Source organism: Triturus cristatus, chromosome 12, assembly GCF_964204655.1.
Source record: "Triturus cristatus chromosome 12, aTriCri1.1, whole genome shotgun sequence".
NCBI classification, from domain to species: Eukaryota; Metazoa; Chordata; class Amphibia; order Caudata; family Salamandridae; genus Triturus; species Triturus cristatus.
In genome coordinates, this window is record NC_140595.1 from 95842748 (window position 1) to 95870686 (window position 27939).

At 44.6% G+C, this 27939-nt stretch overlaps 1 protein-coding gene across 3 annotated transcripts in view; it reads left to right on the top strand.

Moving 5' to 3' along the window:
* The window catches only part of SETDB1 (SET domain bifurcated histone lysine methyltransferase 1), a 98534-nt gene that overhangs the window by 41192 nt on the left and 29403 nt on the right, over nucleotides 1-27939 (top strand). For 2 of the 3 annotated variants that reach the window (XM_085639153.1, XM_085639151.1), the window contains exons 11-17: nucleotides 1559-1694; nucleotides 1936-2133; nucleotides 3218-3811; nucleotides 12346-12462; nucleotides 14883-15052; nucleotides 26197-26828; nucleotides 27661-27689. In XM_085639153.1, coding sequence (XP_085495279.1) covers nucleotides 1559-1694; nucleotides 1936-2133; nucleotides 3218-3811; nucleotides 12346-12462; nucleotides 14883-15052; nucleotides 26197-26828; nucleotides 27661-27689 — 1876 coding nt within the window. The remainder of the gene's footprint in view (nucleotides 1-1558; nucleotides 1695-1935; nucleotides 2134-3217; nucleotides 3812-12345; nucleotides 12463-14882; nucleotides 15053-26196; nucleotides 26829-27660; nucleotides 27690-27939) is intronic. The other variant, XM_085639152.1, reaches the window with a different exon arrangement.

Below are 27939 nucleotides of genomic sequence, written 5' to 3' on the forward strand. Positions count from 1 at the left end.
CAGTGTATTGGCTGACTGGTCCTGTCCAGCCTGCCACCACTGACGCGTTTCTGACCCCCTGGAGGTGAGAGCCCACGCTCTCTGAGGTCCGAAACAATGCCTGCTCTGGTGGGAGGTGTTATAACAATCCTCCAAGTAGGATGACTAGTAATCAACATATCAAGGCAGGAGGCTTCAAAGGCCTCCACTGCCTTTGATGTGCGACCCTGGCTTCCCCCAGACAGGGGAAATGCCACCCCCTGCCCAGGGCCCATTTGGCATCAAGATAGGTGTACTTCTATATACATTTAGATACCTAGATCATCAGAATCGGGTAAGTTCTTTTCGAGTTATGAATTTTTACAGTTTTCTGAAATGGACACCTAATGCATTTTCTGGATCCGTAATGTTATGCTATGGAGGAAAAACATGTGTTTCGTTCGGGCACCTGTCAGCGACTTACGGGACTGTTCTTCTGAACATAAGGTGAGTATGGGGCAAGGTCCAAGTCCACACCAACAGGTCACCTCAGGGAGCTCTGGGGCATCCGGGTGCAGAGGCGTGTCACGGCGTTGTGTATCCCATTTTCTTCAGTTGGAGAACGGTCCGGTTACAAAGAGGCTGGGACTGGAGGACCAGTCCAGGGTAACTCACAATGGGTAGCTCGACCTCTGTGATCTTTGGGCACACAGGGACACCCTTGGTTCACTTCTCCTTGGGCTGAGGGGCTCGGATGCAACTGTGTCTTTTGGAGTTGGATCCGGTGCTGGAGTTTATCGCGGTTGGTAGGGGCTTACAGAAAGAGACTGCAGGTGGTGTGGACTTAGCTCTTGTGGGCGTGTCACCTCCCTCGGGCTCTGGAGCGCGGGTGCATAGGTGCTCTTAGTCTTCGGGTGGCGGTGGTCACAGACTAACATTGTGTCTTAGTTTTGCAGAAGAGGGGCAAATCTGGGCCACTCACGATGTGGGTCTCGCTGTCCCTGAAGTCCCTCGACCTGCAAGTCGGTCTTCCTAGGTTTTGGTGTCCAGACTAAGCACAACAAGCCTGCAAGGGGTCCGTTACCAGAGTGTTGGTCCTGTGTGGCTCTGGTTGGTTCTGGTGTCCTCTTACTTGGAGAGACAGATCTGACCTTCAGGAGCACAGGGTCATCTTCATGGGGACCTGCTGCGACGGACTGGCCGGGGAGCTGCAACTCGGTGGACCTCACCCTGCATCTTTGGTGCCTGTGGCTGCAGGGGAGTAGCTCCTCTACTTTAAGGGAGTTTCGTCAGGCAATTGGCAAAGCCCTGGCAGCCATCCAGGTTTCTTGGAGTCTGCACAGCAGTAGGACGAGCCCGCTTCTCCCACAATTGTAGGGGGCAGCAGTCAGGCTGGCAGAGTTGTTGCTAAGTCAGTCGTTGCTTTTCAGTTCTCATGACTGGACTTTTCTTTGCCCACTCCTTCTCTTGATCCAACGAAATCTCGTCATTTACCAGGTAAAAAGTGGGGGTGATCATGTAAATGCGGGCACTTTGCTCAGAATATAATTAGTGTTCCTGGGTTATTCTGTGCTTGATTTGTGCTTCTTTCTCGCCCTAGGTGCTGTCCGAAGTAAAGGGCCCGTAGTACAGTATACTCAAGACTTAACTGGTGCGGAAACATCGGGCAGAGCCGTTGACCAATTCCAGCTGCTACCGCCTCCTACATCTGATTCTCCACAACTGGTTGAAATGGAGTAAGTCTCGTACTATTTATTTTATTCCACCTTTATTCACGGAGCCTCTAGGCAGTGCAACAGTTTGTTTTGTTTTGCCACCTGGTGCCAATTAATCACTAGGAGAATCGTAGGGTACAGAATGGCCACTACAAAATGGTTACAAGAAGAGAGGGCTTTATGTGTGCAAAACTTTCTTTAGCAGCTAACCTGATGTACTCTTTTTTTTTTTTTTCCCCTCTGCTACCTTTTCTCAACTAAGAAGTCCAGAAAGTCAAATGTCCCTGTCAAGGAAGCAGCAGGTGGCAAAGAAAAGCACTTCATTCCGTCCTGGGTCTGTGGGGTCTGGACAGTCCTCTCCATCATCCCCTGTTCTTAGTGAGGCTCCCTTGACACCGGTTCAAGCTCTCACTCCCACCCCAATGCCGACCAGCAGAGCCATGGTCAGCCAGCAGTATCGGTAAGTTGCAACATTTCCTGGTAAGTAGTTTACAGACCGCATGTATGCAGATTCTTTTCGAACCTACCAGGTCCTGTTTTCTCTTTCTGCAGCCTACTCACTTCCCAAATTAGATGACTCTAGAAACTACCAGAGAAGTCATTACAATTCTCGCACCAGATTGTCCTATAAGCCCATTTTCTTTCTCTACTAATGGGAATAGAAAGTGGACTTGTAGGTCACTGTTGAGCACTCAGGGGTGCATAGGCGTTTGGAATCAGATAAAGAGCTCCAGTGGAATTGGCCGACCCTTGAAATTCTGCCTTTTAATAGTTGAGGAAATGCCTATAGTGGGTTTCTAGTACCAGATTCACAGAAGCACCCCAACTATTCTCCACCATATCTCAGTTAAGAACTTGTTTTGAAAGTATTTGATTTTGCATTGTTTCATCATTTTTTAGCAAGGCATTTTAATTGTTGTACCTAATGCCACCTTAAAAAAAGCATAGAAGATTCCAGTGGTAGATCTCGGGAAAGTTTTACACTTTTTTGCAACATTAGGGTGAAACCTACTGCTGCAGGGGAAGGTAGTAGCTCAGTGTAAGAGAACGTGTGCTGTTTCTGAATTTGAGAAAGGCTTGAACAAGTAAGGATTTTTATAGGCGGAGGGCTGAATTCCCCATATGTGCAGAACCTTTCAATTATAGTATTGAATAGGCCCTTACCAATTGGGTGCTGGGAAGGAAAGAGCAGGCTGGATTAATCAAGAGTTCTTAAGTGAGAATGTAGCCTCTGTTCATATTGCGATGTGCACTGTATTATTAAGCATCGCGATTGCCAACTGAAAAGAAAATGATTGGCCCTGCCAGAAGCAGTTCCCTCCAGAGCAAGGCTGGTGTTACATTGGTGGGTGATGTGAGGAAGCATACAGCTTTGGCTTCTCCAGTGTTCCCACCCTTGGAATCTGGGGGGTGTACTAACACTGGAGAACCTTGTTTACTCGTCAGTTGAACACATTTCAAATGATCAATGAACACAACTGTATATTGACTTTTGGTCTGTAAGCTTTGCAGGAATGTCCTCACTTGTTCTTTCTGTCACACAGGTATACAACTGTGCCTGGTGCTCCTACTCAATTCCCTGGGATGACGGATCGGGTCCCGGTGGATGTATCCTACCGTGCCCCGACAGAGAAGCTGGTCTACATCCCTCACGTGTGTAACTATACATGCCTTTCCCAAGTGCGGCCCCGGAAAAAAGACCAGCATCGTGGCAAAAACCCACTTCTTGTGCCACTTCTCTATGACTTCCGTCGCATGACAGCCCGGCGGCGTGTAAACCGCAAGATGGGTTTTCATGTCATCTACAAGACTCCGTGCGGTCTGAGCATGCGCACAATGTTGGAGATAGAGCGCTATCTTTTTGAGACTGAGTGTGACTTCCTTTTCCTGGAAATGTTCTGCCTGGACCCCTATGTGCTGGTTGACCGCAAGTTCCAGCCCCAAAAACCCTACTATTATATCCCTGACATAACTTATGGCCGTGAGGATGTTCAGCTTTCCTGTGTGAATGAGATTGACACCACACCTCCACCACAGGTGGCATATAGCAAGGAGAGGATCCCGGGCAAAGGTGTTTACATCAACACCAGCTGGGAGTTCCTGGTGGGTTGCGACTGCACCGACGGTTGCAGAGACAAGTGAGTAGCAAAGCCATTATTATTTTTCTGTTCTCCATTGTGGAGTAAGTTTTGAAAGATAGATTAATTTTATTCGGTTTATGAAGCTGGCTCAAACTACCACATCCATGAAGATAACCCTTCGGTAACAGTAAAATTGCAAGCTGAGATTAAATGTTCTTATTTAAGACATAGCTGTGTTTATTCGGCCATAGAGCGCTTTCAGTGATACCGGCTGAGTTTATTGCATTTGTAGTATTTAAGTTTGAAGAATATTAGGTTTCCATGAATAGGAAACCCACCCTTGTATTTGTTTGTAATAGTTAATGGAGTAATTATGACTGTGAGAAGTTGCTGCAACCTGCCGGAGACTCACCTGTTCATATGTGATCTTGGAACTAATCTTGAAATAACTTTCTGGTTGCAAAGGACTTAATGTGGGTTTACCAAGAACTTGCATTGGGATCACAGCATGCCCATTATTCACCATTTGTTGGCTTTGTCACTCATGTTTTTTTGATTATTTGATGGATTGTCTTCCACCCACTGTCTTTGTTCCCTCCACTGGAGCATTGCCTCTTTACCATTCTTTTGATTCACTGCCTTCTATTTTTTCCCTTCTTACTTTTAGAAAGCTACCACTTTCTTTGTGGTGAAGCACTTCATGAGAGTGCATGTGTTTTCCAGGTCACTCCCTTGTGTGCTTCCCCCAGCAAATATCCTCTCTCCGTGCTGAGTTTTGCTCTCACCTTTGTGAATTGCACTCTCTTGCTTGTTTCCCCTGTCCCATCGCTTTGTCTTGCTCTTTACCCTGTATGCTTCTCCCCAGCCCTCCTGTTCTCTTTATATAATGTGCTGTTTTTCCTCATATACTCCAAACATCTTTTTTTTACATTTTATTTCCACACCCAGTAGAGTCCCTTGCTTCCCCTCCAAATGCCCACCTCTGTTACCACCCATTCCTTTGGTCCTCCCTTTTTTTTATTTTATAGAATTCCTATTAATTTCTGGGAGGAACTGCATGATATAAATTGCTGCCGGCACGTTCGAACTAGTTTAATATTTTTTAAAATAATTTACTTACCGAATCATCTTGTAACTGTAAATAAAAATAACTAATAGTTCATGGGCCAGTTCATTGGCATGCACACATGCGTGATGACGCATGTGTGATCATGCGAAATGTAGCAGCCATATCTGACGCTGCACAGCATCGACAAAAAATGCTATTTGCAAATGTTGCGCAGCATCAGCAAACGTCATTGGCATAACCAAAATGTGAGACCTATTGGTTTTGATGAAAAGGTGCCTAGAAAATAGCGTGGTTGTGTTCCAGATTCCAGCGAGCCACAATCAATATTAAAACGGATGAGTTGCCAGCCTCCTCTAGTAAAGGCAATTGCAGATGCTGCCACCGCTGCTTGCCTGATTTATGTTTCCTAATAAAACCGTTCCGTAGATTTGTCGCTTGTCGAAAAACGAAGCGGGTACGTGCCTTTGGCCAGCATTATACATATGTAGGGATTCTGGCCCGCTCATTATCTTGTCTAATTGAATTCGTCCCTTGAATGATGGCGGTAATTTAGTTCGATTTAGAAGTTATTAGCCTGTGAAAAGAGTGCCGCATAGTTGTACTTAAAAAGCCATTTGACCAGTGTTCTTGCCGATATACTTGATTGATTGTGCATGTAGTTTTGAATCCTGGTATCTGACTGAACATTTTATTTTCTGCTGACATGATTTCAGAAATAAGCAAAAGACTCGCTTCTGTTTTTTAAATGGTATCGAAATAGCATCCTATCTGCGTTTCCAGTACATAAGCGCAGTGGAACTGTTGAGGTTTCCTTTTGTAGTGTGGTTACCAAAAGCTAAAAGAGAGTTAAAAGATAAGCATGATAAATCTGTGTTGTGTTCCATGTGTTATCAGGACCTTCTGAGATAATATATTTATTAGTAAAGACGACTCAAGGCCAATTTAATCCTTTACGCCAAGATTTGAAAGTAGTAACCAAGTCCTACACCTAAGACCACATGCCCAGCGCAGGCAGGTCTTGTCTGTGGCATATGTAAGTGCTGACCTTATGTGTTGATTTGATCTCTTCAGCAGCTCTTTAACTGAAGCAGTTATTTCAATTTTTCATCGTTTGCTATTCCGTAGACTTCTGAAAGAGCATTGACTTTTCGAGGTAGGCTGAGGAATAACTAGTTACAATCATTTTGACATCAATTTTAGCTTCACCTCAACATACGAGGCAAAGTACAAAAAATTAAAAAGAGAGAAATGGCTGTAATTTTAAGGGAATATACAGTAAGCGATTCAATTTAGATGCCGACCATCAGTTTGTCAGAGTATTCCAGCCACAGAGTTCATCACATGCAGAAGGTGTGGACATGCATCTTCAAGAAAGAAACAACACTTTTTAGATGAATCTTAGCAAAAGCTCCAAATGATTGTGTGATCTAAAGGCACTACCATTGTAGATGCACCTGCCTGTCAAGGACCGACATCCTTAAAAGAGGCAGACTTGTCTAGTCCGTTTTGTAACTCGGCAGTATGCTTAGAGAGTAGTGCACACACTCCCATTAGGAATGCAGGGTGCAGTGCAACGGGCAAGGTCAAAAAGGTTAATTTTAAAGTACATGACGCATGCAGTAAACTAAGCATGCTGTATTAAATTTATGAGTCAACAAAACGGTTAAAACCAATTTTGTTTAATACAGTCACAGAGCTTTGAGTGAACCATTGACAACTAGAGGACACATCATGGTGACATCTGTACAGAGTGGGTACGTGGGTGAAAACTGTCGCTTTGCACACTGTGTCCCCTTTTCCATGCACCGATTTTCATGTCATAGTCTGATCACGGAACGGGGAAAGAGCCAAGAGCCAAATGTGCCAATAGTGAAGCAGAGTGTACTGCAGACATTGGTTCTAATGGTCTCCTGCAGAGGCTTTGAAAATGGAAGCAAAATGGATGAACTAAGGAACAGCTTCACAATGTTTTAGATAATTTCCCCGTTTTAACATTTCATGGTATTAGTGTGTGATCCCGGGGTTAGGTGGAATCGTTGCATGCTGCTGAGAAATTTATGAAACACTGGCTAGTTAGAGGGCAGACCCAATAAAGTGCTTATGTAGCTTGAAGATGAGGGCCTCTAATGCACAGGCACCATATGCTGCCACAGGGAGAGAGCAGAAAAGGGAAAATGAGTCTGAGTTGGCTTGCAGCTGTCGATTGAACCCTTCTCCCTTATTGCTTGTCAGCCGGTTGGGCATCATGTCTTATACCCTTAACAACCGTCTTTGAAGGTCCTGCCGTTTTAGATATTTCCTATCAGTCTATTTATGAGGATGGTGGTCTCATTTAGGACTCACGATACATAGTGGTGTCCAGAAAGTTTGTTGATCTCAGAGGGCACCCTTGAAAGGCTACCATACTGTACTGTGCATGTGCAGTCTTCTGTCGTTTGTGATATTTCTTGGCCTGAACCCTCCATACGCTTCTTCATATTGATCCACTGTAAATTGGGAGAAAGCAACAAAGATTGTTATTGGCAATTTTATCAGCTTGTCAGGAGCTGTGCTCTGACATAACTGCCAAACACTATTCAGAACTGGCTGCTGCGCCCAGGCTTCCTCATTGACGATGAATTGGGGAAAATTAAATGCAAAGCTAATATTAGTAGAGGGAGGGACAAAAGCCTTGAGTATACATGTGCTACTATTTACATTGCAAACCACTAGGCACCCTCTTTTCAATTCATATGTGCAGAGAGATAGTAGTGCAGTTTGTGTGCAGACTTGGATACTACAAAACGGCATGCATTCATCCTCTCCAATGCCCTCCCTCAGGAAATTGGAGTTGACCATTCAGGCCAAAGTCCAACATGACACTGTCACTTGTCGTGCATGACTGGTGACAGGTAGCTACTTTTCAGTCCGCTGAAAGCTGTGCATGCTGGGGATGTACCTCATGATGGCTGGATGAGCAAAATTACCTTTCTTTGTATGGCCTACCGTTGGGGCACTCTCCTACGACACCCCTCACTGCACCTCCTCATAGACTATCTGCAAGCTCCCGAAGGAAGCGGGCTGATGACTAGTGTAGGAAACTGGGCTTTTGTTGCAGTTATCCCCCACACTTTTTGCCCCCTTTTTAGCTACTAGATTCTGATAATCAACTCTGACAGTACACTGAGGTCTGCTAATCAGACCACAGTGCCAGTGCTCCTTCTCCAAAACAAGGTGTTATCTAATTGTGCTACCGTTGGCTACAGACTTTAGCACCCCTGTAAGTCCCTAGTAAATGGTACCCGAGGTACCTAGGGCGTGAGTGGCGAAGAGGGTTCCAAAGGGCTGCAGCAGTTCTTTGGCCACCCTAGGTGACCCACACAAATTCCACACAGACTGCCATTGCAGGCTGTGTGAAATTGTACAAATCATGAGTGAAAATATGACGTGGCACACTCCTGTGTGTCATGCCAAAGTCACTGCATCTAATATAAGTAAGTCACACCTACAGCTGGCCTTTGAGCCGTAAGGCAGGGTGCATTATGTTTTATGTGAGGACAGATCTGCATGAGCAGATATGCCCCTGTGAGATCTAGTTCTATTACTGGATATTGCAAGTGAGCAGGGAAGCCATTAAAGGTATGTACTAGGCACCGGTCAAAATGAGTTCCCACCCCAGCTACATAATGGAATGATGGGTTCACAGAAACATATGGTGTTTCGTATCAAACACTTGGTATTAATAAACCCACACTGAGTCCAGTGATGGATGTATTAATACATGCACCCAGAAGGTACCTTAGAGGTACCCCCTGAACCCTACCAGCCCTTTAGTGTGCTGGCTGACTGGTCCATTCCAGCCTGCCACCACAGACGAGTTTCTGACCCCTAGGGGTCCAAGCTCTCAGGAGGTCAGGAACAGTGCCTGCTCTGGAGGGAGGTATTTTGCTCCTCCTCCAGGAAGGCTGGTAAATTAGCATTCCAAGGCAAGGAGCTTTTGGTATGCGAATCTGGCTTGCCTCCGAGGTAAGGGGATACCAACCCCCTGGAGCAAGGCCCATTTGGTGAAAATTAGTAGTCAGAAAGGCATGGCCATCCTCCGTCTGGTTCCACCTCTAAGGTGGACAACCTGATGCCGTATGAAATTTAAGTCTGTCATCTTGGTGATGGCAGAATTAGGCACTCTGACACAGGGTTATGCCCACTTCCCACCGGAAGTGGTCATATAGGTAGTTTAGTGAACCCAGGGGTAAGTAGCCCATTGGCTAGAACCCTACACTCACATAACACCCCTAAATCTAGTATTTTGGGGAGCACCTGGCACCAGGAAATCCGATTCCTGTCAACCTAAAAAGGAGGACATAGAAGAGCCGCAAAAAGCAAGGATTGTGGCGAAGCAACTGACTTGGCCTCAATCCTGCCGCCCTGTCCGCTGTACCTGCCAGATTGCGCTTAAGTCGTCTAGTCCTGCGGCTGCTGTACGTCCTAAAGCCTGGGAGGACTGTCTGCCTTCAACAATGACCCAGGAACTCCTGTGGAGTAGTGGAGCTGCTTCCCTGCAGGCACTCCAAAAGAACTGTGAGGACTCCGGACCACCACAAACCAGACACCGGAAAGCACCACTGCACCCGTGCCTCCTAGCAAGACTTCAAGTGGACCAGCACTGCTAGCATGGTCCCCCAACCCTCCAAAGAAAAAGCCCACCTTGGGGTGTGCCCACAGTGGACTCCCCGCCTCTTGCAGCCTCTTTGTGCCTTCTAGTTGGGTCATCTGACCAGTCTCCCAGTCCCAGCGTGCAGCCTTTTCGCAACCGGACCGTTTCCCATTAAATGAATGGGACACCCAGCACCGTAATACCTCTGCATCCGGACTTCACAGGGCCTCACGAGGTTAACTGTTGGTGTGACCTTGCCCCTTGCCCCATACTCACCTTAAGTCCAGGAGACTGGTCTCGTAATTCGCTGTGAAGTGCCCGAATGCAGTACATGTTTTCCCCCATACGATAACATTGGGCACCCGATGCTGAAAAGCACCTCTGCACCTAGCAGTCCCAGTGCCACCCAAGGTGACCTGTTGGTGCTGCCTTGGTACCTGCTCCATACTTAACTTTAGCCCAGGAGATTGGCCGCATACTTCGCTCTGAAGTACCTGTATGCAGTGTATGTTTTTCCTCCGTAGGATAACATTATTGCTTCAGAAATTGCAGTGCCTATTTTTAAAAACTGTAAAAGTACTTCCCTTATTCCGATGATCTTGGTATCTAAATTCAAATAAGCGTGTGTTATTTTTATAAATTGGTGTCAAATTTCTTTACTGAGTGTGTGTCTCACTTATTGCCTGTGAAATAAATGGTTAGCACTACCCTCCGGTATGCCTCCCTGCTCTCCTACACTACCACAAAAGAGAGCATTTGGGGGTGTCATTTGTGACTCTGTAATTCCTTCGGGGTTTGTCTGGACTCTTTACACATGGTACCTCTTTTTGGCCCACTGTATTAAGAGCCAGCTTCCTACAACCAGGCCACGAGGAACCAGTGCTGGGGAAACAATATGTAAAAACAATACACATCAGCAACTCGTGGGACTGAACTGCTACTCCAGCAGCTAAAATATCAGTAGTCCTTTGTATGTTGTATGGATTAGGAGATGGCACATGGGGAGGCTTAGCATTTTCCTCTGTGTTTTAATTTTGTCACACTGATTTGTGCTAGTTGCTAATCCAGAGCTGAAACCTTATTCCTTGCCTCGAGGTCCGATATAAAATCCAGTTCCTGAAACCAGCGCAACTCTGGAAGGTTGTGCCATTCTTCTTCAGAAATAATCGACTCTGGTTTGCTGGTATCCACATGAAAAGTCGCATAAATGTGTTGGTGCCTTTTAAATCGCTTAGCTCTACAGGCCTGTTTTTCTTTCTTTCTGTAGGTGATGATAAATGGAGTAATGATTATTTATACTGCAGTATTTTTCCACCAGTCTTGTCTGTCAGAATTACCTTAATTATTACGAAGAGCTCGACAGACAATCTGCAGATCAGAGCGATGGTTAAATAATTCCCAATCATATTTCATCTCACATTCCCTAACCTGTTTGTCTGTTTCCTATGCAAAGAGCCCTAATGTTGTCATCTATCAAGTTTATATGGGTGTATTACTTTGCCAAGCCTACATTATGTAAAACCATGCATAATTTCCAAACCTACCTTATGCATCTATGCTGTAATCTGGGCAACAGTCCTAATTCACCACTCAGCATCTTCTCTCAGCAGCTGGTCCATGTGTCGAATTTCACCCCGCACTGGTATCTTGTAAACCTTTATCACTAATGATACCTTATGGAGCCAGGAGCTTTTCTTTATAGCTATGCTCCGAAAAGGTGCAAACAGTGCCCTTTGCAGACGCTTGACCTTCTTCCTTACAAGAGAGATCTCACCATGGTCGTTCTCCCTTGCTGATGATGTTACAACAAGCGCTCCAGAAAAGTGGGATGTTCTTCTTCTCTGGCCTGTTAGTTTGAACAGGATCATAAAACATTTTTAGACTGAAAACATGGCAAGAAAACACGGGCGTTAGCATCGCCATTCAGACATTTAGATTGCAAACAGCTCTTTAGCATTACCATTCAAACATTTATGTTACAAACAATTAGGTTAGTCTGCTCTTCTGGACCATATACCTGTTACATTCTCTAATATTAATTGCAGTCATGTTAACATGCAGTGAGGTCAGTCTTGCATGTAACATGCATTATCATCACACAAAACCCTGCCACAGTAATCTGACATAACTGTTTTGTCAGGGGTGTGCAAAAGGTTAAGATCCTCCGCCCCTTTACATCTCCCAGACGTGCCATGCATTTTTGATTCTCAAGAGGGATTCTACCAGTTTGTTGGCGTGGCTTGACACGCATTCTTACAAAATATGTGAAGGGGTTCTTGGTCCTGCTGAGGTGCAAGAAGGGACCTGGTTATTCACAGAAAATACCATGTTTTCATCATTAATCTAAACAGCCAGTGGTCAGAATGATTTGTTAGACACCCCCGGTATATTGTTCCACCTAATACCTGCTAAAAAGAACAACTTCTATTCCTAGCTCAATTGATTCAAGGAATTACCAGTTGCTTGAGGATTGTAGATCTCTTGAAGCTGTACAATAAATCAGCATTCAATATTGAATTTGAGGGTCATGTCCGCAAACTTCTTGCAGACCTAGTACATGGATTAATAAAAAGTACACAATGATCAAAGGCAGTCAATTCCCCGATTGAGGGACCAGCAACACAATTTTCCCAACTCCCTCAGGACCTGGGTGGTAGCTCTCTCTTCAGGAGTTCCGATCAAAATTTTGCTTTGGTTCCCTCATGTAGGAAATCTAGGCATCTGCCAAAAAGGATCCGCAATCTTGTGCTTGCTATTTCTAGATATGTCAAATTGTATGTTTTTATCCCCAGTAATAACTAGTACAAGTAATGTGGTGTTAGTGCTTCTTGTTCAGTTAACAGTCCTGTTTTCTTCAATCACTCAATGCCCTTTGTTTTATGATTCCAGGTCAAGGTGCGCTTGCCACCAGATGACCCTGCAAGCATCCACCTGCTTGCCTGGTGGACCTCCCACCGGCTCGGTGGGTTTTGATCACAAGAGACTAGAAGAATGTCTTCCAACAGGGTAAGCATGAGATGTCTGCGAGGAGGTATCTGTTTGAAATGTTTCCACTTATTTTATAGCGTGACCTCTGACATGTTGCCTGGAGTCAGATGTATTTAGACCTTTCTTGCAATGTTGATGTCTTCCTATTTATCTGTAGCTGTGTGTGGTCCAGTTCTAGTTTTTTCCATAATCTACCATTCTAGTGGGTATTCACCCCTGTAGATTTCTTGTGTTAAGCATCTCTCCTGGCGACAGACTGGATCTGGGCTGTTCTTCTGCAGTACCATGCCACCTTGCAGAGTCTGAGAGACCAAAAGTGAAATCTGGATTCCCATACTGTGTGCATTTTCCTGCTTTCTCCAGTACCATGTGACCTCTAAAGTATTAAGGATTTTATTACTGTAACGGATGTCGTGAACAAGTGTCTGTCATGGTACTTCACAAAGTCTGTATATTGTTGCGGGTGTTCTTGCATGACTCTGCAGTGTGTGGTATTGGCATCATGGTGCATTAGAAGGCTTCAACTCCCTCTCGTTATCCGAATCTAAACAGTTATTTTAGTTCCAAATTTGATGGTTAACATCCAGCAGTCATTTACTGTCAAAACATTAAACATTTGCAAAAACACAACTTCTGACCATTTTGAGAAAGTTCTTAATGTCTGGTCATTGCTTTTCATCAGAAAATTGAGTTTTTTTTGGCATGTACAAAACATTATTCTAATTGTGAGTTGTATTGTGCCTCATGTTGAATAACCACTTTTTAAGGCCTCAGAGTGACCAAATATGCAATTTTTATAGACCTTTCCTCCTACTCAGAAGCTTTTTCTTTGACCCATTACAAGCATGAAAATGACTCTAAACGCACTTATTTTAGTTCCAAAGGTGAAGATTCACATCTGTCAGTCCTTTACAGTCAAAAGATTAAACATTTTTTTTTTTTTAAATCACTATTTCTGACCTTTTTGAGAAAGTTCCTTAAGTCCGGGATCATCGATTTTCATCAAAAAATTGATTTTTGGCATGTACAAAAAATTATTTCAAATATAATTTGTATCATGCCTTTGTTGTAATGTGGTTATTCCATATTAGAATATTGTTCTCTATACAGTACCTACCAAACTCAAGAATTATCACTGTTGTGTGAGGTTCTTCACTCTCGCCACATCCTTTATCTATTCAACCCTACAATAAAGATGAAAAAAAAGCTTTCTTTTGTTCCCCTGCCACTGTCAAGAGGAGGCTGACTCTGCTTTAACTGTATAGCTAGTGTTAAAATTGTGCCGAGGATTAGCAAAACCTAGATGGATTTTGGTTGGGGCCCATCCCAGGGATGGGTCCTCCAAAAACAGGTTGCACCTAATTACTTTTACACCAAAGCAGAAAGGCCTTGATTGCAGTTGTAAACTGCTCCTTCATCTGCAGAATCCGAGATGAAATTTAGTTTTGACAAGTCGTGGGGCACAAATAAGTAGATCTGCTTTTGGAGACCAGGACCATCACCTATCATTTACTGCCTTGGAATTTTCTTAATTTGTCTTGATGAAGTTTACATTCTGTGTGCTAACATGCCCATTTCTGTTTTTTCTTCAGACACACCATAATTCATCCACCATTTATATCAAACGCTTTTCCTGTTTTTGCAAGAAACGGGTTAATTTTCATTTCTTTGGTTCCATTTCCTCTACCCCTAATTTGAAATGGCACAAAGTTGTTCTTCTGATAGGCACCTGAACTCCGAAACCTGTCAAGTGGCTTCTCAACACTGTTTGCTACGACTAATGGAATGTCTCTTTTTTGAAGTAATTCGAGGGCTCACTAAGCATTTTTCTTACCCTTGGTGACATCATTCACAATGAGCTCCATGTTGCTATGACACAGCAATCTGTTAACATTGTTTGCCAGCATTCCTGGTGCTACTCTCCTTTGAGACATGATGGATCAATCAGTGCCAATAACTTAGTGTAAGGTGCCTTTCCTTGTCAACCATCCTCCAACAGATGTTAAATCTCAACATGTGGCTTAGAAAATCCTGCTGATGGAGAAATTGAAGGAAGTTACAGCTAGTGCTAATTTCTAGATTAGGCAATGTATACTTTGTTTACCAAGCCTGTTATGTGTCTCACCCCTCTTGGAATAATGTGGTTTATCCTGCCTTTCTTCCTTCTACTAAACAAACAAATGGTGTAGTTGAGTTTGTAAGCCTTCATCTGCCTAACTACATGCCATTCCATATGAGCAATATCAATTTGTGATCAATTAACTTTTGTTTTCTAAATCTTCCAAAAGCCGTTCTTTTTCACTGTGGGTTATATTATTAAAAGCATGGGACTCTGGTAGATGCAAGGGCAGGAGATTTGGCATTACAGGTAGGAATTCTGTTCTTCCAGCAAGTCTCTACCTGTCAGTAATACTCTTGCTTCCTGGTTTCCTTTGCAGGGTGTATGAGTGCAACAAGAGGTGCAAATGCAACATGAATATGTGCACGAACCGCCTAGTACAGCATGGACTGCATGTACGCCTACAGCTCTTTAAAACTCAGAACAAGGGCTGGGGAATCCGATGCCTAGACGACATTGCCAAAGGCTCCTTTGTTTGCATCTATGCAGGTAACCATGCCATTCCCAGTTGGGGGTAGATCGAAAGATTGAAATAAGGAATTATCATGGCTAAAATGGTATGTGATGTGGAATAGATGGAAATTTTGGGCTCTGTGGTAACCATGCATTTGCTGTGGTAACACAATGCCACTTTCCAAACAGCTTGTGCTTTGTAGTTCGAGAGTAATTTCCACGAAATTAAACTGTTCCAAATACATGTACAAATAACAATTACAGAGTATATATACATTGTAGTATTACATAGAAGGCTACAGTATTCAACAATAAGGAAATGTGCAGGTTATAGTGTAGCTTACGCCAAAAATGTTCTTATATTTTGAACTCTATCCACTGATGCCGAAAAAAGGAGTAAAAGACGATTGCAGGCGAGTTCCCACAACAAAATGGGAAGGGAATGAAAAAAGGTTAGTGGCTAGACGACAACAAACTCCAGCAAGAGTTGTATAATGTCCGATTAGCTATTTTTAGTGCGCGATAAATTGTTTTTATATGGTCTCAGATATATAGCCTGTCTCCTGTTTTTCAAACAAAAAGCTTTTCAAGTAATGATTTGAAAACCATGTTGGTAATCCATTCATTTTTGTTTAGAAGCTTGTTACTTTTAGGGCTCAGAAAGGTCCGAGGCTTCCTGAACATTATCAGCATGGATACTGTGCAAGACTTACATTTCAGGATCTTGTTGCTTTCACCAACACACATGTAGTTGACATGTTAGGCCAGCTTTGTTCCCGTGCGCTCCATGCCACTGGACTCAAGCTATCCTGGCTGAAGAGGGGTGAAAGCCCGAAACCGGTCCTAGGATGCTTGTTTCCAGTCCAGGGAGGACCTGGATGGTAGTTCGGGCTGGACTGTACCCATGAGGCACAGGGTCAAGACTGATTTGCATATGGCTGGGTTCAAACTGGAACGGCATGGTGAGCAAAAAACGATGGATTTAGGCCCAGATCTCTGTACTGGGGTGAGTGAATGACATTGTTCAGCATTCTGTTCATCAACTGTTGTTTTAGCTTTGTTGAGGAGGCATATATTCCATTTCACATTTCCATGCTTTGTTAATTAGTTTTATCGACAAACTGCAGTCGTTGTTGCAGGTTTCTGGACTCTGTTGATAAACATTTTATAGTCACAATATGATCTTGCCTTTCTAGTTATACTAACGTAATTGTCAACAGGGGTTAAGACCTATATCACTGTTATTACCTCGGTGTAACCATTACAAAGTAGCACACTATAATCTTATAGACAAGCATTTAAAAGCGATGTAATGATTAAGGAAACCTATTTAATTAAATTAAATTTGAGGTAAATGTTTAAGTTATTTAATATAAATAGTTTTAACTTTAAAATTAAGGATACGTTTGCATTAATTAATATGCAATCAAATGCAAATTAGTTAACGAAGTAAGATGGATTTTAATTTAATGCAATTTCAGTTGAGGGTAGTGTGATGGTTAGTCATTTAACAGGTAATTTAATTTTAGGCTTAATTAAAATTTAGAATAACATTTAATGTATTTAATGGAAATTAAATGGGTACGAAGGTAAATGATATTCATGTAATGTATCAATAATACAGAAACAAATATATTTTTGACATTCGAGTAATAACAGATTTTGACTGCTTAAAGAAAATCTAATTGTACTGAATTACTCACATTCAAGAGGGGAATTTGCTTGCCATTATTATTATTTTTAAAATATTTTTGAACTTTAATGAATATGCCATTGTAAAAAGGTAAAGAAACTTAATTGTAAGCCTTACCTTTCTTGGTTATCTTAAGTAAATAAAAAGTTCAGCAAAAGGCAAAACCAGATTAAAGAAGAGGTGATTACATTCCCCCTAATTTCTGAATGAATTGTGACTACCTCACACTGAACTTCTTTGAGTGTCTATACAGCAGCCTGCTGCCTTAAAGCGGTATAGCTACCTATTTAATCAACCTGACTAATATAAAGGCATTTTTCCCCAAATTTTGTTTTTTAATTCCTATTGGATCCCAAAAAAAAATGTTCTTTATAGATGGCCATTGGTTCTAAAATACTTTTGTGGGAGAAATAGATCTGTTTGAATACATGTTCATTGCTCGCTCACATAGGAAGACCTGTTCAGTGCGCATGATTTAAATGAAAGCCTCTATGAAGAACTAGGATTAAGAATCAGTTATGTCCCTTTTCTGCTTAGGGGGTAGCATCTTCCGTCAGTGGTGAAAGCAAAACAGTATGACAGCATCCTGTCCTGGTGCCATTTATGGCATGATGGGAGTAAGCATAAGATATTTTCTGTGTTTCAATTGGGTACTTTTAATCGCAGATTACTTACTATTAGAAAATCTGCAGGTGCCAGACTGAATGGAGGGAATTCTTGCAGCAGTGGTTCTGTGCGCCAGTAGGTGACACCTTATTGTTCCCTCGGTCACCTAATAAGCTGAGAAGCATATAAGTACCATTCCTGCGCACTGACATCCGTACCTTACTTTTAAAACCCTCTCGACTACAATGTGGAGTAGCAGTTCTAATTTTGTTAATGTTCAGACCACCCTCAAAAATATTTCACATTGTGCTAGTGAACCATGTCCCCACCGAAAATTACCAGTTTCAAGTAGTACCAAGACTGCAGGAAGCATATCTTGGTCACAGACCAGGACGAGGTATGACTATGGTGCTTGTTCTCGAGCCCCGCTATAAGATGTGAGACACGTGTGCTCTTAAGCACCCTAAGGTAATTCCGTACCGGAAGGTTAAGCTCTGTTGCTGCACATAAGACGTCAAGATCTTGGGATTTGTCTTGCCCCACATAGCATACTCTTTTGCGTCCCTGGTTTTGCAGCCTCTCCAGAAGAAACACAATTTTCTGCTTGAAGTCTGTTGGTAAGTCAAAGTCTCTGCACAAGCGTAAGCAGGCCAAGTGGATCTTAGACCTCATCCTGCCACTCGAAGGAAAGTGAGAAGGTGCAAGGGATCTATGACTATGGTTGCACTACTTCAGTGTCTCCTGGGTCCAAACATATCCTGCAGTTGGACCCGGCGGACCCCCCATCTTTCCTGTGGTGTTGTTGACCTCCCAATGTGGTGAAGATTGTTGTTCTATTCTAGCTACCTCAGGAGCGTCTTCAGACTTCAGGGAGCCTCAGCTTTGTTCAATTGGACTTTTGTCAGCAGGTCTACCCCTGGCACCATTTGTCCCCCCCAGGACCTACTACTGGGCCCTTAGTGACTCTGGTTCTTCTGCTCTCAAAGGTTTCAGGCTCTTCCTGGCACCGATTTGGACTTGGTGCAGGATGCCAATCTCTCTCCAGATACTTATGATAATGAGGAGGGGGCAGATTAATATCTGCTCATTATACTGATGATTGATGCATTATTTCTTAAACTACAACACACCAGTGAGCGAGACCCAACTCTTGAAACAGAGCGTGATTCCCCAATGGGGCCACCAACGGAGGAAAGTGCTTTGTTTGCGGTGGAGATGCAATTCTGGCTTCATGGTCCATGTCCTGCACATGCCCACCTCTCAGGCGACCTGTGTCTAGGCGTCATAGACTAGCTGTCGGTGTCCTGGGCTTCCTGACCAAGCAAACTACACCAGAGAGCCTGATTGTTTTAGCTTCAACAAATAAGGTCAATTCCAAATTCCTTTCTGACTAATCCCCCAGACACAGAATAAAAACGACTTGATGCTTTCAGAAAGGGGTTATTTTCAATGACTTTGATGTACCTGTGCAGCTTGTCTCTTAGGTAGGGACACCCACGCAGTATGGGAAGTGGCCAGCATTTGCTTGCTGGCCGTCCCAGATGATGGTTAGGATAAATGATGGTCGGGATGTGCTCCCAGCTGGCCTGGACACTGCAGATCTATTGGCGCCAGTGTTGTGCTCAAAACCCATGCCTTGATGAGATCAAAGCTTTTCTGGACACTTATTCTGCATCCTTAAAAGGCACGCCCTTCGATCGCCGGGGCTTTTCTGAGAATAAGGTAATTCAGTGCTGGAACGATTCCGGCCAGTCGCACCAAAGCATGTTCTCTAGAGCTATTGACACCAGCTAGGCAATTTCCCACACAAATAAAAAAAAATCAGAGCCAGTTCCAGGGGGCTAGCATATAGACCACTCCATCCCTCCCAACCTCTACTGCAACAGTACTTCCAGGCCTGGAGCACCTGCAAACTGCTTTCAAACCAGTAGGGGCAGCAGTCCTCAAATTGTTCCACCCTGACCACAGTGGCTGCCAAAACACCTTAGTTTTCCCTCCCTGGTTCATACCTAGCTGGTAAGCGGCAGAATACACAATTTTCTCCTAAGCTGAAAATCGATCACATCAGATATTTGGTTCCAACAGATTGTTCAAAGAGGGCATGCCCTGCTCTTTCTGTCTCTCACCCCACTGCTCCTGCACAGAAGCATCTCTTGAAGGAGCAATCGGCAATCCTGATGCAGATAATCAACCAGCGAGCTCAGGCCTCTTTTGGACCTCCACGCACTGAATGCCTTTCTAAGGAAGGACCGGTTCAAAATGCGCTTTCTGTCTTAGATCTTGTCCGCTCTGGATGCAGGGTACTTGTGTCCTTGGATTTGAAGGACACATTTCCTTATGACCATCCTGCAGTCCCAAATAAATTGCCTGTAGTTGAAAGTAAGCCAGGGACACTTTGAGTTCAACATGCTCTCCTTTTACCTCACCTCGGTGTTCATAAAAGTGTTTGCAGTGGTCACTGGTTAACTTTGGAGGTCCGAAGTTTGTGTATTCCCATATATTGTTAACTTGTTGCTGAATGCAGGCTGACTGCTGTCCATCGAAGACCTGCTCCGGAAGACTGCTTTCCCTCTAACCTCATTGGAGTTTACCATCAACAAGCAGAGGTCCCACCTTAGCCCACGCAGAGGCCTCCATTCATTGTGGCAATAATGGACACGGTGGCGTTCAATGCCTTTCCTCCATCTATGCAAGTCTTGTGAGAAAGTGGCTCTGTATATACTATTCCCAAATAGGTACAGTGTGTACAGAGTCCACAGAGGTTTGGCAGAGGCTAAAGTAAGATATAACCTTACTCTCTAAAGTGGTAGCTTGGTTGAGCAGTAAGGCAGTATCAGAGGACAGTGTAAAGCATTTGTTGTACACACTCAGTCAGCAAATGGTCTCACACACACTCAAGAACTGAACTCTAGGCCAGTGGTTTATATAAAACATATATAGTTGTTTTATTTTATAACCAACAATAGGTATCAAAATATACCTTCTCAGAAGGAGATGCTTTAGTTAAATACTTTGCAATAGGCAATTGACTTTTGCAGATAATAGTTACAGTTTTGTTGCAATAAGCAACACAATTTCAAATACATTGAGCTCAATGGGAATTTTAGGTTATGTGCAATTTCAAATACATTGAGCTCAATGGGAATTTTAGGTTATGTGCAATTTCAAATACATTGAGCTCAATGGGAATTTTAGGTCATGTGCAATTGATTACTTTCAGGATTACTTTTCTAACTCCAGGACTGGATCCTAGATTCAGTCCTCGGACAGTTCTTGAAAACAAGTGAGTAAATTCGTTTTAGTTACTGTTGCAATATTTTGCTATTTTAAAAGTTGACACTTGGAAATTTTGCTAATCAAATTACCAATGTTATCCTATGGAAGGAAATTAACTTAGCAGGTAAGTGGGGTTATGGTTACTTTTTCTAGGTCAGTGTTGGATCCTAAATCCAGCTCTAGTGTATCACCTGTAAGCAGTTGAGTAACTGCGTTTAAATTACACAGGCGATTTTTAAGGAATATTTATAAGTTTGCAAAATCGACACTTAGAAGAAATTTCATAGAAAAACAGTCAATGGTTTCCTATGGGAGAAAATTCAAGTTACGGGTAAAGTATGTTCTCGTTACTTTAGTAATTTAGTGCTGGGCTCCTAGGCTCAGTACTGGGACATCTATCTAAAACAGGTAAGTAATTGCGTTTTCACAGTTGGTACGATTTTTAAAGAATATTTGTAGTTTGCAAAAATCGACACTTAGAAGAAATTTCACAGAAAAACAGTCAATGGTTTCCTATGGGAGAAAATTGAGTTAGTGGTAAGTACGGTTGTTGGTACTTTTCAGGGTCAGTGCTGGGCACCAAGATCCAACACTGGGATCTCTCCTAATAGCAGGTGAGTATTTCCGTTTTCGTTACTCGGTTGATTTTAGGTGAATATTTTAAAGTTTAGAAACTCCACACTTAGAAGAAATTTCAGGAGAAGCCAGTCAATGTTACCCTATGGAAGAAAAGTGAGTTATCGGCTTTTGGGTAAGTACTCGACTGGCAGAGTTAAGGTCCTGGGCAGAGACTCGGTGGTCTCCCAGGGTCAGGTAAGTACAGTTGTTACACCCTCAGCGGCACAGGGGCAGCCGGGTGCAGAGTGAGTTAGGCCCAATGTTATCCTATGGGAGGCAGGGGGGGGCCTTGGTTGGTGGCTGCTGACTAGCAGGCCACGCGGCTGTGGGAGCTGGGCTCCTGGTCATTTGCTCAGGGCAAATGGGGAAGTAGGTAGGAGTAGAAGTTGCAGTGCCAGGGCCCCTCGGGCGGCTGGGTGCAGGGTGCTTTTGAGCCTTCGGGCGCTCAATGGATTTCAATGGGGAAAGCTCAAGGACGAACAAAGGCTGCAAGCTCGGGGACGAAGATTCTTCAGGTGCCACCACCACTTTGAGAGGTAAGTGGGTAGTTGGAGGATAGGTAGGTACCCAGGAGTCAGGCACAGGGGCCCGTAGGGCGCCGGGTGCAGGTGTGCCTTTTGATGTCAGGAAATCTTACCCTCTGCTGGTCGCGGTTGGAGGGGTCCTTGGTTCTGAGGCTGCAGGCGTCGTCCGGAGCGTCAAGGTGGGTCCTTGGGTGCTGGATTCGGGGTCACAGTCGCCGGGGGGACGTCCTCGGGGTCTTATTACACTCCGGGCCAGGCTTGGCGTGTGCAGAGTGTGCAGGGTTCGCGGTTCCGGGCTGATGCCAGAGGTTAGAAACTTGCTTTGAGCAGAGCCACTGCTCGTGGGAGTCCCAGGTGCTCAGAGTCACAAGGTAGCCAGGTCCTCCGGCGTTTGTGAGGTTGCTGGCCGCAGGAGGTGCCGGAATTTAGCAGGAGCAGGTTCGAGGGTCGACAGGCCGGTAGGGTTGGGGCCAAAGCAGTTGGTGTCTTCCTCTTCTTAGCAGCTGCACGGCAGGTCGTCTTTCTCCTTGTTCTTCTTTGCTAGTTTAGTATCTGGAATCTGAGGAAGGAAGGTTCAGGGTGCCCCTAAATACTAAATTTAGGGGCGTTACAGGTAGGTAAAGGGCAGAGACCACTGGGTCCCTGTCCTGGGGTGGGTACACCCCCTATCCTGCCACACTCCTGTGGGAGGGGGGCAGTGGCCTAGTCCTGATTGGGTAGAGCCCCCCATCTTCAAGATGGCGAGAGCCCGGAGATGTGCTTCACCTCGCCTCCCCCACCTGAGGGATGGGGTTGGCAGGGCTGACACATCCCCTGTCCTTACTTGGAGTTTCCGGCCAGTCTTCCCGCCAGAGTGGGGGTCAGAACCGGTGGGGGCCAGTTGCTGCGTACAGCAAGTGGCCTGGAGAAGCTCACAAAGGCGGCATGCCTTTGAAGCTTCCCCCTGCCCATCCTGTGGGAGGAGACCTAGCACCTTGCCCAGGATGTGCATTGTTGCAGGCCCAGGAGAGCGGGGAGCTCTCCACTCAGGGGTCCAGCAACATGTCTGCTGTGCGGCAGCCTAGGCAGCCTCTCCGACAAGACGTGGATTGTAGGTTAGGTTTCAGGGGGCATCTCGAAGATGCCCTCTGTAGTGCTTGGTACATTAAATCCCACACTGGCATCAGTGTGGGTTTAATGTGCTGAGAAGTTTGATACCAAACTTCTCAGTCTTCAGTGTTGCCTTTATGGTGCTGTGGAGTTTGTGTTTGACGAGCTCCCAGCACCATATACTCTTAAATGGCAGCACTACACTTACAGTGCCCAGGAATGGACCTGGGTACTGTAGGGGCACCTAGCTCATGCTCCTGTGCCCAACCCACTGGCATAGGGCACCCTGCTAGAGGGGTGGCTGATGTATACCAGGGCAGTGTAGGTTGTGGGCATGGCACGCAGGGATGTGTGCCATGTCGACTCTTTGTTTTGTCTTGTACCCAGACACTCAGCCTGCAAGGGCAGTGTGTGTGTGTTAGGGTACAGGGCCTCTAAGGGTGGCACAAATAGTGCTGCAGTCCTTAGAGGCCTTCCCTGGTCACAAGGCCCTGGGTACCTATGGTTCCCATTACCAGGGGCTGACATGTGGCCAGGGTTTGCCAAATTGGGTTTTAGGGAAGGAACATCGGCCCAGGGCACCTGATTGGCAGGAGTCCAGGGCACACTCAGTCAAAGTACATTCAGCAATTCAGCAAAATGTGGGGGCATACCATGCAAGAAAGATGGCACTTTCTCACAAGTCTGGCATATTCAGGATATGAAACCATTGATTTGGCATCAGTCTTTGGTTTTGGTGAGAATGGCTTTGAGGACAGGTGGCAGAAATAGGCCCTGTAGTGGACCCTGGAATGTCAGTGGTCCCAGCATCTGGAATGCCCCTATAACTCCATTCAGATCCCAAAGGTTAAAACGCAGAATCTTCTGTTGTGGTCGGTAGACTTTAACATGACGTGAGGCAGGCCACTCTCCTCCACCCAGAGTTCATGGTTGTGACAGACGCTTCACTGCTTGGTTTGGGGACCACCTGCGAGAAGTGGAGATCAGAAGCCTCTGGTCTTTGAGGGAGAGCCACTTTAGATCACTCTTCTGGAGATGACCCTAAAAGCCTTTAAGCAGTCCATCAAAGGGAGGAATATCCAGTTTCTCACAGACAACATGGCCGGCATGTGGTACTGCAACAAGCAGTGCGCTGTTGGGTTCTGAATCCTGTGCCAGAATGCATTATGCCTCTAGAGGTGGCTGTAACAGCAGAAGAAATTCCTGGTTACCTACCTGATAGTGGTGTTCACAGAATGCTAGTGCGGTCAAACTGAGCATGCAAGTCTGTTAGACCATGGATGGTGTCTCCATCACAAGGTGGGGCATGCCCTGGCTAGATCTATCCTCCAAGGTGCTCGTGAGCTGTCACATGACGACTGGTATGGATGAAAGGGTTCCTGAACTCCTTTCCACTGTTATTTCGTATTCTGAGGAAGATCAAGACTGACCAGGCCCAGGTTAGTCTCGTTGCCCAGGACAAGGCCAGGAAAGTGTGGTACTCGGAGCCTGAGTATTTGTCCTCTGATCAGGCTTCCACTTCAGTAGGATCCACTGTCTTAGCGGAAGGGCAGGGTCAGGTCCTACATCTGATCTTGCATAAGCTACACCTCCATGCATGAGATTAAAAGGAAGCAGCTCAATGATTTTAACTCGCTGACGGAAGTGGTTGATGTCCAATTTGCCAAGGGCCTGTCCACAGGGTCAGTCTACACTGGGTATTAAGTCATTGGTTGTGATTTATTTTCTAAACTATTTCATGCATGTGTATCCCCCAGACAGTTTGGTATGGATCACTGGGACCTGAACTTGATCTTGTCATTTCTCCTGTGTATGCCTATTCTTAACTACCCCTAACACTGTAAACGGACTTCCTCATTGCCATTGTGTCCGTGCGTGGACTACAGTTGCTCTCAGTTCAACGACCTTACACAACCTTGTTTCCGGACAGAACGATACAGAGGACCAGGGCAGCCTTCTTACCAAAGGTTCTGACGACATTCTGCGTTTGCTAATTGTTTACTCTGCCCGTGTTTTTTTTTTTTTTGTTGCTTCGCCTCATCACTGTAATAAGGAGGAGGGGCTCCATCTACGTGAACCTGAGAGGGCTCTGAACTTTATTATTTCTCTACCAACAGACTATTGAGTGGATAACCGGCTATTTCTGTATTTCTGCATTTCTCATGGGCAAAGAAAGGAAAGACTTTGCAAAAGAGGACCCTTTCAAGGTTGATAGTCCTCCTTATTAAAATCTGGTACACACTGGCCAAGAAGCAACACTCCTCCTACTCCTGGGCCTTTGGCTTTTGTGCGTGGGGTGCATGTTCTAGATGTCCGTCAGGCTGCGCTGATGGCGGTGGTGCATACATAGACAAGACCCTACAGCCTTAACAACCAAGTCCAGCGGAAAGGTCACTTCACCCACTTGGTTCTGCAATGCAGGTTGGTCTTTTCCCACTTAATTCACTCTCCAAACCCTCTGACTTTAAGATGTACCGGTGTGGAATCTATTTGTAAGTGTCAGGAATCGGTCATTAGAAGTATACGTCAGAAGAACAAGTTAGCTCCATTAATGCTTTTTCTGGTGGGCACTCCTTACTGTCCTCTAACCTCCTCCTTCTGTGGAGTTGCCTCATTACTATAAAAAAAGTCTCAAGTTAGGAATCAGTACACTATATCAGACAGTGTTTTCTGTGCTTGGTGTCTGAGTGCCCAAAATGTTAAGGACACAAGAAACTGATATTGGCACTCAGGTGTGATGCATATATGTCGCTCTGCTTTGTTATTTCCAGTGTAGTATGGAGACATCATGGAACCATATGCACAATGCTAGGAGAATTTTCCAGATCAATTCTGGCTCCTAAGGATATTCTAAAAGTGGGGAATCGTTCATTAGTTAGAATATCCACCAGAAATGTCACTGAAGGTAAGTAACTTGTTCACCTGTACCATAGTAAAAACCAAATTGTTGATGGCAGCTCTGAGTTGTAAGTATCCTAGTAAAGTAATCTGGCATACTGCTTTCTTGTAAGATTTTCAGACAATCATCCACCAACCATGGAAGAATGAAAGGACATAAAGATGTTTAAAACTTAGGTGCAGAAGCAACTTGACCTTAGAGGTACCGGAGGCACTAATCTGTGCAGAAGAAAGTTAGGGATTTTGAGCCTTATGCTTGTCATATAACTCAATATTGTTTGTACTATGGGAGTGCAGGATTTTTTTTCCCACTTAGCAGTTCTGCAACATTGTGCACTTGAGTCATATAGCAGATCTTCTGGGCCTTGGCCAGAGCTTGGTTCCTTGTCGTAGCTGCAATGCCTACCAGTTTTGCCTGGCCAATTTTCATTCCTCTTCCTGTGTTGCTAAGGCCTGATATTTTTTGCTTTATGCAGGAAAGATCCTGACTGATGATTTTGCTGACAAGGAGGGCCTGGAGATGGGCGACGAGTACTTTGCTAATTTGGATTATATAGAGAGTGTGGAGAACTTTAAGGAAGGCTACGAAAGTGATGCCAAAGCCTCTTCTGACAGCAGTGGCGTAGACTTGAAGGATGAAGAGGAAGAGGAGAACACTGGAAGTGATGAGCAGGAAGAAAGCAATGAAGAAAGCTCAGATGACAATTTTGGGAAGGAAGGTGACTTTAACACGAACTCTATTTGGCGCAGCTATGCCACACGAAGGCAAACCAGGGGGCAGAAAGAGAATGGCTTGTCTGAGACTGCCTCCAAGGACTCAGGCCTTGCCAGGCAAGTGAGCCATGACGAGGCGAATGCATGCAAGCTTCCTGTGTCGGAGGAAACGTCAAAGAACAAAGTGGCATCATGGTTAAGCTCGAACAGTATGGCTGACTCCTTTCAGGACTCTGACAGCAGATCCTCATTCCGGCTTGCTGAGGGAGAATCCAAGGCTAAAGTAGAGGCACAAGCTGATGGAGAAAAGCCATCCATCTCCGGATTTGGGGTGAAGGACTCTACGGGAGGTGACCCACACTCAAAGGGGGTGAAAAAGGAAGAGGCAGGGAAGGTAAGACTCACCATGATGTTTTGTCCTTGTAAGTGTCTAGACTTTTGATGCCTTTTGTGTTAAGTTTTTGTTGTATTATATTAAACACATGCACAGCTTTAATGTACATCAGTTGTAGAATGTGAAGCATTCAGAACCCCTTGCTATCCTTACCCAAGCACAGCCTCTCCCACAGCAAGTCTCAAAGCAGTCAGTCATTTATCACTTTCATGGAGATTGAAAAAGTCAAAAGTCATGGTGCGTACAGAAGACCCTTACCTGAGTCCTGTGGAACCCGCCATGCTCATGCTGATGTAGAGCATGTCCTTCAGTAGTACAGAACAAGTTCTTCCTCTCCCTGCTGGAAAAGCATTTTTTCTGACAATCCAGCTACAAAGGGAATCCTTCAGTAATATATGTCAGGTATTTTTCTAGAGTCCTTGGACGCTGCTGATCTCGCACTATTCTCCAGGGTTAGGTGCAGTTCAGGACCCTTCTCTATTTACGGAGCACTGCATTACCCTGCTTAGCGCTCATTGCAGCAGCAAGTTTAAGACCTACTTGCTTCTTTCAGGTTGCCACAGATACGTTTCCGCCTTCTTCCCCTGAGGACTGCTCTGCTCACGTTTGGTTGTGGTCACTGTACAGTGATCTAGGTTTGCCAGCTTGCTGTTATAGTTTTTAACCATTGATCTACTCATCAACCTCTGATATCCCTAATATTCTTAGATGCGGCATGGTTTTTGTGAAAGTGTTAAACGAGGACTGAACATGTAAAAGTACACATTGCAGGTTTTGCACAGTGTGTATTTATACTATTCTGCTATTAAATGTGTCTGGTTTTATTTTGTAGGATTCTGAAGACCACAGCAAGTTTCCAACGTAAGTTTTTAGTTTATCTTGGCTGTTGCTTGCCAAAGTGCTGAATGTGGTAGAGCCTAATTTTATTTTATTGGTGACGTGTGCAGGGGCGTAGCTTGGTCAATAAGACTTGTAAAACCCTCCCTGACGCTAGGCCTCTGTACGTGTACCATGAATACCCCAAAGAAGATTTAGATTTTAATGAAGTTTGGTGTGGTAGGGTTTTTTTGTTGTTGTTGAAAATATCTTTATTGAGCATCAGACAACAATA